Raw genomic sequence first — 17510 nt, forward strand, 5'->3', positions numbered from 1 at the left:
CAGCGAGCTCACTGAAACGGAAATAAAATTTGGAGCTAAACTAAGGATCTGTAGGTGGAACCGTGGAACTGTGGAAGCACCTCTGCTCTGGTGGTTACGTCGTAGGGTCTGAGCCCACGTAATGAGAAACCACAAGGTGATCTCCAGTCGTCAGTCACCCTTGGTGCCAGCAAAAAGGAGAACGAAAGGTCGTGGCGATAGAAAATGGTGGAATGGAAATGCAGAAGTATCAACATCTGTCCACAAAAAAGTTTCTTTAATAATGATCAAAATTACACGTAAAAGGATTATTCTTTTGGAATTTGCAAGAATATCAAAAGGGTTGACTTATAGCTTCATCTGACCAACACCTCCCTTGTATGAACCATATAAAGGTCTCGACCTCCTGAAGTTGAATATATCTGTTATTTGATAGGAATTTGGTCGTGGCTCATCGTGGACTATCTTTTCGTACTCCGAGGAATGGAGACCGCCGTAAACTTGAATACTGAGTATCTTCTTTTGTGGTGCATTAACTTTGACATGATTGTTGAAGAACTCTATCAACTCCTCTTTCTTAAGATCCCTCAGTGCAGCAACCTGCAGTTACAGAACTCCAGGTTTTGAAAACTGATACTACATCAGAGGGATAATGTAAATATATTGAGCATACCTCCACTTCTTTTCGATCAAATTTCAGAGTTCCTTCCGAAATCTCTCCCCAGAAGAAAGCTGATTCCTCTCTTATATTCTTGTATTTCTCCAACTTCATGTCAATGAGAGCGTTCACGTTACTCTGCAGATAACAGAAGCCACTGTTTAGTCCGCATGATGTTTACAAGTACAAAACCATGCAATTTAGCTACGGCAAGCTGTAATAGAAGCCAATGATTAACAGTGAGTCAGTGACATCATCTGTCCAACCTTGAATTCTGTATCAGGCATTTGGTATAGAGTTCCTTCAAACATCGTAAGGAAAGCTTCAACTCTAGCATCCAAGTTGGCTGGATCCTGTCAAATCAATATATTAGAATAGGAGAATGATTGTTTCAGCGGGTTTGAAACTGCATTGAGAAATATATCTACCTTCACGGTTGACTGGATTATAAATTGCAAACCACGGACACCTGAATCATTTCTGGGTAAACAGGATCAGTGTCAATGATTTTACAGGAATTGCATAGTCTACATATAGAACACCATTCTTGCCAACCAAGGCAAAAAGACCACTGTACATCCTATCAATTACGTGAAGGTTGTACGTACTTTTGTCTAAGCAGTGTTATGTAGCCAAGTTGCTCAACTGAACGTAATTGGTGAAAAGCTGGTTGCTTAGCAACAAGAGCAAGCAACTGGAGTATAACATTTTTTTTGAGATCATCCTGATGAATCTGCGCAATGGAAACATTGTTACAGGATAGTAATGTCTATTAGATGTATCTTTCCAGGGAAAAACTATAATAATTCAAGCTAGAAAAGAAGCTAGAGTAAGAGCAAGGAAAAACTGTAAATGCACAGAAACAACACCCAAGAAGTGAGGCACACCTGAATATAATGCAGAAGGCAAGAATTTTCATCCTGGTGATTTAGGCATAATGCTGGATAATAATACCTCAAACCCCTTTCAAGCTTTACAATTCGCTTTGTAAGATGCTGTGATGAGGGTAATGCTTTGCACAGACTGACAGGTGCATTGAATAAGATGTCTTCAACATGCTGCATAACACCTTTTACCGCACCCGGTTCCATGTTCCCTAATATCGATTATCAATTACATAATGAATTAATAACATCAACAATGCAGAGCATTCTCTAAAGAAGAGAGTAGTGTGGCTACAAAAGTCATTAGCAGCATTACACGGTAATTTTATGAAATGACACATATTCATGTTAGTTACTCCCTCCGCTTCATATTATAAGTCACTTTGGGTTTGTCCTAAGTCAAACCTCAACAAGTTTGACCAAGTTTATAGAAAAATATAGCAATATTTCCAACACAATAAATATGCTATAAAAATATTATCGAATGATGGATTTAATAAGGGAGTATTAAACAAACCAGCAAAGTAGCTCTCAATAAATGTTTTCCCCAGCAGATGAGGCAAAAACTTCTCGAGATCGCTAGCTTCAATTTGAGATACTGCAGCAAGTTCTTCATCCCATGCCCACGTTTGCTCCTCTAATATCAATGAACAATAGTAGAAAGCTTGCTGATATGGTTGCCGAAATTTGAAATTCTCATACTCCTTTGTTATAGTTTCCTGATGACAGCAATAAAAGATTCACACCCTCAGTTCATGTCGAATGCATAGAAATATAGCTTAATATTGCATCATCAGGAAGGACCACAAAATATTGTAGAACATAATATATACTCCCTATGTCCACAAATACAAGGGATTTTAGAGTACTAGCTGTCTAATCAATCACCTCTCATTCAAATTTCTTCCCATCTTACTCCCACCCACCCCACCCAACCCTCATTGAACATGAGCATCCTAGTCTTTTATCTTCATCCTTGATCTCTCCAAAAACAGAGGGAGTATGCTCTTTCACCTCTCCAAGATAGCATAGCCATATAGAAACTATGATATGTTTAATCCAGGTAGAATTATATAGATGCTTAAATATCCATATGCACCTGGAAACAGCTCTCCTGCTGTATATAGCTGTTCAGTCCCATTTTTGCATGGGAAGATAGTAATGACAAAAATGTTGCATGTGTATGCCACTAAATGTTTTGCAGATTTGCTCAGATTCCTTTGAATTACTTTACCTCCAGGGAAAACAATTTCAGAAGATAGTGAGGCAAATGTCTTCTTTTATAGGTTTTTACCTGTGTGCCATTAAAAAACATGACCCCTGCCTCTGTGCCACTAAAAAGTTCGAGCCTCCCTCTATGCCATCGTCGAACTTTATCGTGCCCTCCACACCATTCCGTCGCTATTCTGTTAGGGTCTTAACCGTTTGGCAGCACTGACATGTGGGCCCGGACAGGAAAAATGTCGCTCTGGCCCTTTCAGTCGCGGGCCCCACCTCTCATACTCTCACCTCTCTCTTTCCCCTCTTCCCCTTTTCCTCTTTCTCTCTTGAGTAGCGATGGCCGGCAGCCGGCGGCGGGCACGGCGCCCACCCGCAGGACGACTCGCGCAACCTCGTCCACCTTCCTCGCCGGCCACCAACCTACCACGCGGGTGGGGCCCACATGTCCGAGGAGGACGACGACTAGCCGCCGCTGCTGCCGGTGCAGAAGCGGCCGCGCGACGCGCGCCGGACCAGGTGCTCGACAACGTCCTGGAGACGGTGCTGCACCCTCGCCGTCGCCTCTGCACCCTCGCCACGCCCGCCGCGCACCCGCCGGCGAGCTCGCACTCCTCGGCCCCGCCGGAGAGGCCGGCAGTCGAGGCGACGACGAGGTGGCGCGGCGAGGTCGGCGAGTAGGGGGGTCGTCGTCGGGGATGTGCCGGCTCCTCGCCGCCGAGGAGGCCGTGGCGTCCGCAGCCGCCGCCGCCACCGTCGTCCCGGCGCTCTTCATCGGTGGCGCCCTCCGTCCTGGCTCTCTCTCTCTCTCTCTTTTCTCTCAACCCTAAGGGCAGCAAAGTCATTTGGCTACGCTGTTTGACACCGTTAGGACTAAAAACGGACGGAATGGTGTGGAGGGCGCAATAAAGTTCGACGATGGCATAGAGGAAGTCTTGAACTTTTTAGTGGCACAGAGGCAGGGGCCATCTTTTTTAATGGCACATAGGTAAAAACCTCCTTCTTTTATCTTTGTTAGATTCAAACAGTTCACTGGAGACATCAGGGAAATGAAAAAATGTATAGACTGTACATGTATATTTTGATTTCTGATCAACAATAAGTATTGTCTACACAATACTTACTCCCTTCAGTAAAGAAAAAGGTAAATTGTGATTCTCGGAGTCAAGACAATGCCCACTTTGACCACTAGATTATAACATCATATGCCCTGAGAAAAGTACATTGACCACTGATATCATGCAAGTACTTTTCATACAAATTGACCAATCAAGGCAAGAGATGTCATTTTACACGTTTACGCCAATCTTAATAAGAATACACACCATTATCTAAAGCAGACATGCCCAATTGTCCACCCATGAATGCAAACTACCGCTTTTTCCTAAACAGAGGTAACTTGTGGCTAACAAGGAACCTCCTGAATGTTTATACTCATCCAAATAGCCAAATATCAGGCCTGAAAAGATATTTGGTAACAACAAATTACAAGTAAACTTTAGTGTGGCCATTACCTTTATCACAGAAAAACGGTCAGCCTTAACTTCAAACTCAGCAATTTTCCCAATAACAGTCTCCAAAAGAGTTCTCATTTTGTCATTGTAGCCAACCATGGTTATCTGTAAGGCAATCATAAATATTGGAGTATTAGAAAAGAAGAGGATTTTAGTAAGACACGTAACATGCCATGGGGTCTAACTTCTGGAGAAGGAATAATATCAACATCACAAAACATGCATGATGAAAAATCAGGGTTATGCAATATTGACCATTTAATCTAATAGAGAGTATAGTACCATTTGTAATCCACAAATAAGAAAAAAAGAAAACAAATGGAGATAAAAGGCCCTGTTCTATTCTTCAACTTTCTCGTTTTCTGTTAGCACGTTTTTCAAATTGTTAAATGGTATGTTATTTTAAAAAATTTTCTATAAAGAAGTTGTTTAAAAAAGCAAATAAATCCTTTTTTCAGATTTATAATAGTTAATACTTAATTAATCATGTGCTAATGAGGTTTCTCGTTTTGCGTGCCATAAAAATCTATCTCCAAAACTGGAGATCGAACGGGGCCAGATGTAGCAACTTATGAAAAGATTAGATCATGTACATCTTATAAATTAAGATCATGTAGTAATGAAGTATTTACAAACCACTCTCAGTACTTAACTACATCTAGTTAAAAAAATGCACATCTATTACTATCTCCCTACATATTGCTTCCTTGAACATGCATGAGATATTATTGAAGTGTAATTCCATTGAATTATATCTAAATTGGGTTTTTGAGCGTCAAGCCAGTAAATACTAATTTGATGCACATCGTTTGGTCGAAAAATGGCACGTATTCAAAAAGGAGTAGCTTAGTATCAGTGGAACAATTCAATTTCCACATTAACCAGAAAATTCCTTTTTTGAACCCCCAGGAATTTCATAAAATTTTCACATGGAACACTTCAACTCCCTCAGGAATCAGAAAAGGAATGTGCTTATCATTATCAACAGAAGCCCCTCCCCCCGGCGGGATTAACAATGAAGATAAACAATTGTTATTTCACGTGAACTGCACAGCTGACCTGAAAACCAGTGTCATTTGGCCTAACACCGTAATAAAGACCAGCAACTTGAGCATCATAAGCTGAAAGCAAAACAAAGCTGTTGGATTATGGCAATGGGTAAATCAATCAAAAGGTAACTTAACAAGGAGATGACAACGACAATGTGTTTAACCCCTCGTTTTTCTAGGATGAGTAGTGTATGTTCAGGACGGTGATTTGTTTTAGGCAAACAGAAATTAAGGCTCTCAAGCAGAAAAGAACCTTTTCCAACTTCATCATTAATCTTACCTCCTTTAATATATCCCCTCTAGACTATATGTCTATCGTCAGATCATCGTACAAAGACAAGTTTAAAATACACTCAAATTTTACTACATACCATAATCATTTAAATAATCCATGAGCAACCTTGTGAATACATCAGTAAGAACTGATGATTCAGGAGAACTACGGGACAGTGGACAGTGGAAATCCATCTTGATATAGGCCTTGGGTGTGAAGAACATTGTATCAGGTTTATACCACACTCTGGAAAACAGTGTTTTCCTCAACATACAAGGAAAACTTGCCTGGATAAACCAAAAGGTATCAACAAACAGTTTATAAAAACATAATTATGACTTTTTTAAGGTGGTAAAAACCTTCTCCTCGGCATTTTTCAATGAAAGATCACTTGGAAGGAAGATATTAGGTTTTGGCATGTGCAAATCTTCCACGGGAGCTTTCTCTACCCATTTCTGCACAAATTTATACAAGGAACTTTTATGTTTCCAAATATAGAAATTGGATAATATAACAAGAACAGTAACATCCAAATGTATACCTGTATAATGGATGGAGGAACTGCTTCCACAGAATATGATGTACCATACCACGGCTCTGTTAAGTTTGTTTGCCCTTCAAATTTTTTGGACTCCCAGAATATCCTGAAATGAGATGTGGACGATAAGTATATGATGCCCACAGTAAAAAAAAAAAAAAAGGTAGAGTGGGAAAAAAATAGCTAATTTAAGGAATATATAGAGTGTGAAAGGAGAAGAGAAAGCACATGACCATTAAAAAAAAAACTAATGAAAGGAACAGATTGGTTTTTGAAATTTGACAAAAAAAAGGGGGGGGGGCAATGTAAGCAAAGAAATTTCTTTCACCTTCTTTGACGAAGAAATAATAAAATTTCTGGCAAGCAAAAGTTATCTTCGTTTTTTGACATGAAACAGCAGGAGCATATATATATACACACACACACACATATTAAATATATGAAAGTTCTCTTCGTTAGATCAGTTTTCTAGAAGTATTACAAATTTAAGTCAACAAGAACAATGAATCTGGTATCGCAGAGTGATCGAAGAGCAACACTAAAAGCATATACAGTATTCTGTTACTGCTGAGATAACCAATCAAATCACAGTGACTAGTCTGCATTACTGTATGAGAACGTTATATGCATAAGATCATTATCATTAAAAGAATACACTTTTGTTTTGTAAGTTGAACGGAAAATTTCTGTTTGAGATTGTGTGCAATAGATGTGCTGGCCTGTGCACTCGATAAGCCCTAAGAAACATCCTTACTGTTCAGGAAGAGAAGAAGTGAAGATTTTGCAATGCAGTAAATGGACCGTTCAAATCATCAAACATATGTGGCACAATGAATTACGATAATGATGAATTTCCTAAGAAAAATAAATTCAGAGTACTCAAGAGAAGAAAAATAAGTAGATTATAACTGGATTTAAGTATGGCAAATATGTGTTCAGATAACATATGCTGAACATTAAGTATAATATTCAGTAACTGGTGTTTTGAATCTTAAACATAACCAGGAGAACCTGATATGGGCAATATGGCATGGTCGCACTCAGAACCTACCTAACATTATCAGGAGTCAACTCATTTAATATACCCTGAATAGCATCTGGGGAAAATTTTGATGGCACGGACGATGCAATCAGCCAATCTTCCGGCGGATAGATCTGTAACAGTGGGAGATAACGGGAAAAAACATGAGATGGCGATACTGAGCAGAATTCAATTACTGTTTTGGAATGAACCATTTGGCAGAATTTATTAGGTGAAGTGGAAATGATCTTTCATTGTTCGATATAAAATCACAATCTGACATTCTTGTCAGTTTCATTTTGTGAAATGACACAAAGTAGCCTTCAAACAAACAAAACAAAGTTGTCACATTTTTAGAAATGTCCCTCCCACCGTCCTGCCCACTTACTCTCCCCAAATCCACATCTCCTCCAAATCAAAGATGCAAGCATGTGAATCTATAGGGCATTTAGACCCATCAGTGCAAAAAGCTCCAATTTTTGGTGCACATCGAAAAACTTCGGTTTGCTCTGGCAGCAAAGTGATCCAGTGATGAGGAAAGGCCATGGCTGCATAACAACTACTGGCAAGATGAGTTCTTAGCAACTATGAAGAGGTAGAATTGGAGGAATCAAACAAAGGGAAAGTGGAGATGTAATAAAGAGGTACTTGAAAGAGGATAATGGCAACAATGTGCGTGCCTCGCCTATGCTGGGGTGGGTGGGGGTGGGGGTGAAAGTTTACAGAAAATAATGGAACATGGTGACTGTAGAGATGTTAATACTCTGAGATGATTTCTCACTGACAAAATAAATGAAAGAATATCATCAATCTTGATCTTTTGCATGAGCATACTCATGTCTTATCAAAAGCCACCCATCCGCTTAGAAAATAACCCGGTACTAAGATTTTGAATAAGTCACTTTCTTCTAAGCAAAGAGATGCCTACTCTCTGCCCTCAATCCAGACTTTGAAGAGAAAAGGCGGAACAGTGTACAGGAAAACAGGCAACAATGAGAAATTACTATTGATACACACACAATAAGAAACAATGATTTAAAATAGTGAAAATGCAAATAAAAATAGATGCCATTATTGCTAACATCCTATAGACATGCAGATAGAACATGGTATTATCAACATGCAGTGCTCAAAGAAATGGCTGGAATATACCTGCATGTTTGAGGAAATATTGGCAACATAATGGATAGGAGGACCCTTGTCTCGATAGTGGAATCCTGTCTCACAAATAGTTTGAAGCTTGATGATAAAACAAGTGAGATAGTTAGTTGTGAGCATTGCAAAATGGACTAGCGCATCATCATAATGTTTCAAAACCAAATTGACTCAGTCGGTACTGTTTTAACAGTCAGATAAAATACAAATTCCAACCATTACTATACTAATGACACAATAAACCATTTGAAGGATGCACCCATGCTTTATTTGCACAATAGAGGAAGCAGTTCAAGTATAGCCTCAAGCAGAAGACATATTTGTCTGTAATAGAATGACAATCATGCAATAATTACTTTTCCCTCCAGTTCTTTTTTGTAAATACTGTACATTTTCCCTCTCCAAAACCATATACAGTTCGTCCAAAATGCTAATGGCCAATTAATAAGGACAATGAACCTCATAAATGCAGAGCGAACAAAAAAAAACTGTACGAGTCTTCTAGGAAGATATGGCATGTTTCATGATTCCTCTTGAAAGTGCAGAACATAATAATTTAATTAATTAACAAAGATCACTAAAATGCCACTATAGAGGGATAGTGGAAGCAGAAAAGTACTAATAATACTAAAATAAATTACTCCCTCCGCCCCCAAAATATAGCAACTTCTCTACCAGCACAACCTTCCCCATCTAGTTTTACCTACTTTCTTAATAACCATGCCCAACTCTAAAAATCCTTATATTTTGTGACAGAGGGAGTACTAGATACAACAATAGAAGATATTACATGTCAGATCAAAACAAGAATCCAGTTTAATGAATTCATAAGGTCATTTGTAACAATTTGATTGTCTAGATTTCAAAAGATAGCACTACCAACTCAGGAAGACATGTGCAAAGCTTTAAGCTGATATCACATAAGATAACAATCGATTTTGGTCATTATAACACATTCTATTTCCAAATGAAACGCAAATCCAAGACCAAATTCACCTCATCAAAAATCCACTTCAGAGTGCCAGAGGTCTGAAGTAATGTTATGTATCTGAACAACAGTCCAACAATATCCTCCATGTGCTCTATCGACAATAATAGTAAATGGAAAATATCACTTGCACTGTAAAGATTCAATATTAAAAAAGGACCTTCTTGAACGAAAACTAACCGTGGCCTACATCAGTGAGCTTTATGACAACACTGAAGAAAGAAAACTCATAACTCCAATCACCTTCCCCTGCTTCCAAACTCATAGCCCAACCTGAGGAATTTAATGGAATACAATTATACAATGTTAAAAACAGCAAGCACTATGAAAGATTATAAATTGAACTTCCCTGAAAAATGAGCAAGTAAACTATGTAAGATTAACATAAACCAAGAAATTATATAACCAAATCTTTGGTTTTCCTTTTAGTGTTTCCATGTATTGTTTCAATGGGGGTGTTCTTGTACTTTTCTTTATCGTGTACTCTTTCATTTGTTTCAGTGAAACTGTAGTTTTATTTTCCATGAGAGGTTTAATATAATTTTTGCATGACAAATGTTTGCACCTTTTGCATATTAATACTCAGTTTGTACAGTTTGGCTGCATACATCCCAAAATGGCACCTATTTGATAAAGGAGGTAGTGAAATACTAATGTGCCACCTAAACAGGAAATCATTCCAATATGTAAATAGTTTTGTACGGAACATTAACTGAAAGAAAAGGGACAAAACTTGAAGTTGCCTGTATATAATACTAGTAAGGAAGCACCCTACAGAGATTCATTAGGTGAAACAAATATCACATGAAAACATATGCCTAAGAAGAAAAACACAGGAGGCATCCTGCCATGTGCACTGCCAAGAAATGAACCAATTAGAAATGGCAACTCGATGGGAAACAGGGAAAGCCAAGCTAAGGCTGGTTAGATGCATTACAATGCTACAAATTAGAACAAGACCAAGAACCAGCTTAAACATGTCACTTGGAAAATATGGATAGACTGAATCCATTAATCACGTAACACAATTGAAAGTAGTATAATTGAATTAAATAGGATTATCATGTCTACACATTGCATCAACATAAACAATAGAAAGGTTGGACTGCCAGTAAGATCCTGCGGTAAGTTAACAATAAGGCCTGGTATTCCTATTAACAGAATCCCTTGAAGCAAGAGGAACATTACAAGAGGATTGTATACTCAAGTTCCAATGGACCAATCAAAAACCCCACAACTCACTCATCACAAAATAAATTGAACTTCTTGTATAAAACTTACCTAACTTTTTTAGGACATAAAACAGAGACCCCTCTCCTTCATGGCCAATTAGATGACTCACATACTTGCAAGGACCTTCCTTGTAATGTCGAATATTTGGGGTGATTGGCCATAGTATTCTCAAAGTATGGCCTTGTTTAATGGGAACTGCTTTAACAAGGACCTGGAAATCATCAAATATCATATTAAAACTTGTAATATTTCAGAAAAATGCACCTGATTGAAGCAATGCACTTGATCTCTCAGCCCATTATTAGCAAATGATAAATGTAAACCTGTAGGTGTTCACTTGAACACGGATGACCAGGAAAGGAAAATCGTTCCCTTCCAGTATTCCTGACACCACAAAACTTATTTTCAACAAGAGTTTGAAGATTGTCAAGACTCTCTGCAAACACAATAAATATAAGACAAAATATAAATTGAAGAATATGTAAAAGAGATGAGAAAAATAGTGTAAAGTAGTTTGCTGAAGAACCTTTCCCATACACAACAAGCTGCATCAAGTTGGCTGAGTAGTGTGAATCATAAAATTTAATAAGCTCAAGCCTTGTGTCCAATCCTTTCTCCTTTGGTTTAACCTCCAAAGTGTCCCAATTTCCTAGAGCAATAAATGATCAGAAAAAAATGAAATAAATAACATTTCAACCTTTCTAGCATGTAAAACATAAGTGTCTTGTTTGGTTCACATTAAAACTCCCATGGATTTTGATTTCAGAGATAAATCTAAAATACTATTACGGTGTAAATATTCCTGTCTCATAATAAGTTTGCTACAATTTACAACTTTCACCAGTAACCTTTCGTAGTAGTACATAACTTTTACTCTGTTAGTACCTTTTTTTTGCGGGAAGGTAACTTTTAGTACCTACTCCCTCCATAAAAAATAAAATCGATTTTTTTACACAAATCTGGACATAGTGCATGTCCAGATTCGTGTATAAAAATTGAATTATTTTCGGACAGAGTGAGTAACTTACAAGTGTTTCTTAAAAAAACATTGTTATTATCAAAAGTTTATGTTTGACTGCACTATTCTGAAACAACATTATTTTAAGAACAAGCACAGTATTACCATGCTGGCAACTTAATGAAGTACAGTAGAATAAGAGGGCAGATATCAGTTATTCTCAAAGTATAAGAGGCACCAAAGTAATCCATGTAGGATTTGTGAACTCAATGGCTGTCCGAGACTATGCTGTTCTCGCCAATGATAGGAAATTGATGGTGTACAAATAGAAATATATTCGCCTGATCTAAGAGCTGCCGTAGTGTTCTCCCATTCCAATCACTTCCATGCCTCACCACAAAATCGAAGGGAGATGCCAGGTAGTGTTGCAACATGTTAGGTAGATGCTGAGTCATATTAGTCTGGCTCCACTGTTGAAAGGCATGGGCCAGCACAAAATGTGAAGGCGAGCATGCAAAACATTTTACTCACAAGGACACAATTCTATTCGTTTCTATGTCCTTCATGGCTATTGTCTAATTTGTGAACACAGTGCTTTTGCAAATGATCCTCACAGCCCACATGTGTCAACAGCCAAACTTCAAGAAAAGATGACCTGATCCTCAGATGATAGAATGAACCACCAACGAAGGGAATGCATCTCTTTCAAGAATACATGTAGACTGGAAACATAATTATATAAAAGGGCTGTCCAGTTTACCAATTAAGGCTTATTTTCTCAGAAGAACATACAGTAAGTTCTTTTTATATCCATATCGATAGAAGAGAATTCAGCTAGTTAAAATCAGAAGTTCATATGGCACAGACATTTTCTGCAACACCACAGGATCTTATCACTAAGTTAAATGGGTGAAGTCTAACATGTTCTTGAAATATGTATGAGTTATGATTATAAAATGAAGATAGAAACTAGGTAGCAAGAGTTGCAGCGTCCACTGCTGACATATAAATCAGATACTACAAGAAAATGAAATGAGGATTAAAACACACACCAGTGCCAAACTTGTGATATGGATGGCTCTCCAAGGAAATATGGTTTTGAAGCTGAAACCAAAAGAGAATATAGAATGAACAGAAACATCATAACATTAAATGAGATGAGTAACATCTATATCTTTCAATTTAAGGAGCACTACACACTATCATATAAATACATTATCGCAGCAATCACATTAACATGAGGGTGGCCCGACTATCAGGAATAGGCAGGTCAAGCCTCTAAGTGGCGAATTGCAGCCTCACTATCCTAATGAGAGATGCACAAGTAGGCAAGAAAGTAATAGGTATAGTAGTTTTCTAGTTTCTAGCATCTCTCTTAGCATAGAACAAAGAAATAAAAAACTAAAAGCAATAATATTTTTTGCTGGAAGACAGAGTGACGAGCAGCAGCCAGGCACCCTAGCATGGCAGAAACTTCAGAATGAATGACCCACATATTGTTCTTTTTCTTGCTATCTGAACACCTAAAAAGTTAAGGACAAATGGACAACTTCCATGAAGGTAATAAGGGAATGTTTTTGTTCAAACTTTAAACCTATGCTCCTGGTGAGGTAAGTCATGAGCCAAACATATACTGTTACAGTATGTCAAGCGAAGTCAAGCACCTCAGGACAATGGATTGATAACTCAACACGCAAGTTTGGAACAGTCAAAGGCGGTTCTAAGTTTATCTCTGACGATATACAAATTATTTTGTTGGCAAACCTTTCCTAGAATCACAACACTCTTGTCAGTAAGCAAAACTTGTAGATTCAACCAGAGATGACAATCAGTTTCACTAGGCATATGTTTCTGATGAAAGATCTTCTGAACAATAATACGAAATGCAGCTATCAGGATATCCTTGCTTCATGGCATTCAAAACAAGAACAAGAACATCGAATCTAACATAAGATTGATAGCTACAGCAATTTAGAATGAAAAAACATGTAGGAGTAGATGAATTTCCCAAAAATAATTGCAGTAAATGAAAATGACATATGAATACGGTACCATTCAACTATAACAGAATAAGATTCCACTATAATAATGTTTTTTGCCTTTTTAACAGTAAGGTACCTGGTTCATTCGCCAAGGATCTGATAATAAGTTTTTCTGATTTTCTGCAGACAGAGAAAGATCGAAATTAGAAGTTAATTCTCTCAGAAGATCTGGTAGATCTAGATAAGAGGGAAAGCAGTATATACCAGAGTCAACAGCTTTTATCTCCCTAAGAGTTGCATCGGCTGACAGTAATGGCTTTATGAAGAATTGTGCAAACCTAAAACAAGAGATGATAAGCAAAATGAATCATATTCTGCAAAATAAGAATAAAGGTAAAAGAAAAGAAAGCAACAGGAGGTACCTGTCCAAAGCATCATTGAGGCAATCATGGTTCACATCAAAAAAGAAGTTTGTATGTTCACAAGTTGTGAAGGCATTGGTTGAACCACCATGCTATAAAGAAAATTCCCATATTACACAATTGATGATTCATAGTAGAGGAAATACTTATAGATCATGATATTTTTGTACGATTATATGAAACAACTATGCCTCCCATCAACTATGTGAAAGGCCAGGCAGGTGGCTTTTCCAACTAGAGCTGTTAATGGTTTAAAGGGCCCAATCCCTGCTTAAAAATTCCAATAGTAACATACCCTACAAGAACTATATTGTAGTGTGACCAACTGGCACTAGGGGAAAAAGGAAGTTATCCATTATCAAACATAAACTAAATTAATCGTACAAATATAGATATACTCTAATGGCACTCTACTTTTAAAGTACTATAAATGTAAAATTAAACAAGTGGTATCTGTTAAGCATACAGAAAGCAGCCAAGTACCTCCATAATGTGCTACAAGTCTCTAATCTTTCCCAAGTGATTGAGAATATTTATACATAGAATGAGAGATTACACTACATTAACTTTCAGCTGCCACAGACCCAACAGTCATGGACCTTCCAGTTGCTCTCAAGCATTCCATTAAAAATTGGATTCAATTTGTGTTCAGTCGAACTATAGACCAAACTAAGATCACTTACAAAACATCGTTTTCAGATGAACATGACAAGTAAAAAAATGGCCTGGTAAAATACATACCTCTGTAATATACTTGGAGTAACTGTCTTCTATAGGATATTTCTCACTAGCATAGAAAAGCATATGCTCTACAAAAGAAGAAACAGGCATAAGGGAATCAAACAATACAGAGCTACACGCTTATATTACAATACATGCCATGAAACTTTTCACATGTGATAGTTAAATCCAACCAAGATAAAAGAAAACAACGCAATGAGGTTAAAACTATGGCTATTAATGTGCTAATACTCTTTTAAAGGTACATCCTACAAACTATACTAAAATGCAATATGCAAAACAAGCCAATATGTAACTGTTCAAATTAAACATAGACTAGGCTCAGAAACAGAATGACACATAAGAAAGTTGTGCACTTGCACTTACTTTACTTGTCCAACCAAAGGTAAATACAATGACTATTAAGTATTAAGGAAATTAATTTTCTAATTGGATAACAGTGGCACACCAGATTTTTATAATGGTAGTATCCAAATAAGATGTTGAAAACAATCTGGTGCTGAAATGAACTTTTTATTAATACGTATCATCCCTTTCAATACAAATACAATATCTCAAACCCACTTTGACATATTTATACTGCATTAGTATAACAGTCTCCAGTCCCGAATGACACTGTTGGTACCTTTGTTCTTTAATGAATCTCATGAGTTTCAGATAAGTAGGTCATTTTACGTTTCATCTTTTTTTTTTCTTTTTTTTTTTTTTGCTCTCTGACACTTTGCAAATTCACTAACAAAATTTTAGTTGCTTATTAGCTGGATATTCTGACAGCACCTATCATAAGATTCTACAATCTCCGTCCCAAAATAACTTCATTTTTTACCCATCAGACACATACCAATACAAAAGCAAAAAGACAAAAATGCCCTCTACTTTATCAAATCCGAATGCGGTTGTTCCCAAATTTATCTAGTCCCAATGCATTTGTTCCCCACTTCCATAAACTCCAATGCAATGATTGCTTGAAAGATGAAGCTATTTTGGGACAAATAAGATGATGAAAAATGAAGTTATTTTGGAACGGAGGGAGTAGTGTTGAATTTGTACATTTTTTTACATGCGAGAATCATAGTTGAAAAAACCGAACCGGATCAGCAGCTTAACCGGGAAAGAGGAAAAACAGAACCAGTTTCTAAGCTCGGGTCAGTTATGCGCTAGGACCATTCATGCATTTCAGACCACTTTAAACCATTTCAACCATCAGGTTTCACGGTAAAGTAGTGAACCGATGTCAAACCAGGACTGGTTGAACCAGCTGAGTTTGGGCTGCACTGTTGAAATGGGTCCAGAAGGAAGGCCCAAGTTCTCATCAAGGCCTCCACCAACTTCATTTATTCTAAATATTTGTGATAATAGCTCGAGGGCAGGGAGTCCAACCTTGGTCTCTGAACTGAACACCACCTCTTGTTGCTATCCTGCCATCTCATAACTTGTGTTTGTACCAGTAGATAAACTACACAGAACAGTTTGTTGAACCGTGTACCACTGGACTAGTGAACTAGCTTGGGCAGTTCGCTCAACAGGTCCAATATTTTTTTGCTATGGTGAGAGTCAATCATCCATGCATTTTCATGGCCATGCTATACTTGTTTTAATTTCTCATCCAGAGATACTGGCAAGAAGCTGGAAATGTCTTCCAGATGTTTTGATGGATGTGATCCCAAAATCGCAAAAGTAGCAAGCTGCTGTCTCTAGACCTAAAGTATTTTTTTCTTGCACATTTTCATATGGTATGCCTGTGATAAAAAATATGCACACCAAATCTCGATTCTTCATGTTCATGATCAATTCAACAACTTAAAGCAAACATGCTTGTTATGACTGTGTCAGTCCACAACCTGACAACCTAAAACAATCTTATGTAACAAGCCAAATGTAGTGGTACGGTAAGCAAGCCTAGCATTGAATTATCATCACTAACATCATGTGTAGTGATTACCACAGCAGCCACGACTACCATATTCTCAGGTCTTATGCAACAGCTCGAAGCAGGAAAAACTCACCAAGGAAGTGCGCGAGCCCCTCGAGCCCCTCGGGATCGCAGAAGTAGCCCACCGAGACGTTCATCGACGCCGCCGCCTGCAAGCAAAACAAGTAGTCGCGGGATTCAAGCCAAGCCAAAACCCCCCAGGAGATAACCAAACCCCCTTCCCCATCCCGATCGAGGTAGAGCGCGGGGCGAGCGAAGCGGGAAGAACCTTGTCGGTGTCGGGGTCGCTGACGAGGAGGCACTCGAGGTCGTTGGGGAGCACGACGCGGCGGTACCCGCGCTTGTCGTTGCGTGGCCTGGTGATCTCCACATCGCCCGCCGCCGCCGCCGCCGCCGCCGCCGCCGGTGGGACCGCCTCGGCGGGGGCGTCGGTCTCGGGGGGCCTCGAATCCATCGCGTCCGCCGCCGCTGACTCGCCGCCGATGGCGTGGACTGGCTGAGTCCGCGAGGCCTCCGGGCGGTTGCGGTTGGGTTGGGTTTGGCTTTGGCTTTGGCACGGCGAGACCGCGAGAGAGGTGGGGGCGGTGGATCTGCGGCGCGGGTGGTGGACAGTGGACTGGTGGTTAGGCACGTGAGGGGTGGGGGGGGAGATGGGCTGGGCCGGAATGCCGCCAGGTCAGCGTGCGTGCACCGGGGACATCTTTCTGTTCGAAGTTCGAGTCAAGTCGAGTAAACGATTTGTCAGTTTTCTCCGAATTTCCAGTGGCGTGTCTAGAACGTTGGAATCAAAAGGATAGTCACTGGACAGTATGGTTGTGTTTAGTTCAGCGCAAAGTTTAAATTTTGGTTGAAATTGGAGATGATGTGACTGAAAAGTTGTATGTGTATGACAGGTTCATGTGATGGAAAATGACTGAAGTTTGGATCCAAACTTTGAATCTAAACACAGCCTATGTGAAAATA

General features: G+C 38.8%; 1 protein-coding gene across 1 annotated transcript; it reads right to left on the bottom strand.

The window, feature by feature from the left end:
• Positions 1-237: 237 nt before the first annotated feature.
• Positions 238-17141, bottom strand: LOC4343659 (insulin-degrading enzyme-like 1, peroxisomal). The gene is made up of 26 exons (XM_015790982.3): positions 16816-17141; positions 16621-16696; positions 14615-14682; positions 13874-13965; positions 13716-13789; positions 13588-13631; positions 12522-12573; positions 11038-11160; positions 10835-10947; positions 10560-10722; positions 9459-9551; positions 9287-9372; positions 8288-8374; positions 7166-7269; positions 6118-6220; positions 5936-6031; positions 5674-5863; positions 5313-5374; positions 4254-4358; positions 2039-2240; positions 1525-1733; positions 1246-1370; positions 1066-1117; positions 904-990; positions 653-775; positions 238-579 (listed from the first exon to the last, which is right to left on the bottom strand). The coding sequence occupies exons 1-26, from the start codon at positions 16999-17001 to the stop codon at positions 328-330; spliced, it is 2967 nt and encodes a 988-aa protein (XP_015646468.1). The 5' UTR covers positions 17002-17141; the 3' UTR covers positions 238-327.
• Between the last annotated feature and the right edge of the window lie 369 nt (positions 17142-17510).

Source organism: Oryza sativa, chromosome 7, assembly GCF_034140825.1.
Source record: "Oryza sativa Japonica Group chromosome 7, ASM3414082v1".
Taxonomy (NCBI): domain Eukaryota; kingdom Viridiplantae; phylum Streptophyta; class Magnoliopsida; order Poales; family Poaceae; genus Oryza; species Oryza sativa.

Bases quoted from the DNA above. Each gene is read 5' to 3' on its own strand.
- LOC4343659 (XM_015790982.3), bottom strand. From the start codon at position 17,001: ATGGATTCGAGGCCCCCCGAGACCGACGCCCCCGCCGAGGCGGTCCCA. The intron at 5,375-5,673 runs GTATGTAGTAAA...TTTTGCTTTCAG, and splicing joins GGATTATTTAAATGATTATG to CTTATGATGCTCAAGTTGCT. The intron at 1,118-1,245 runs GTACGTACAACC...CTGTTTACCCAG, and splicing joins ATAACACTGCTTAGACAAAA to AAATGATTCAGGTGTCCGTG.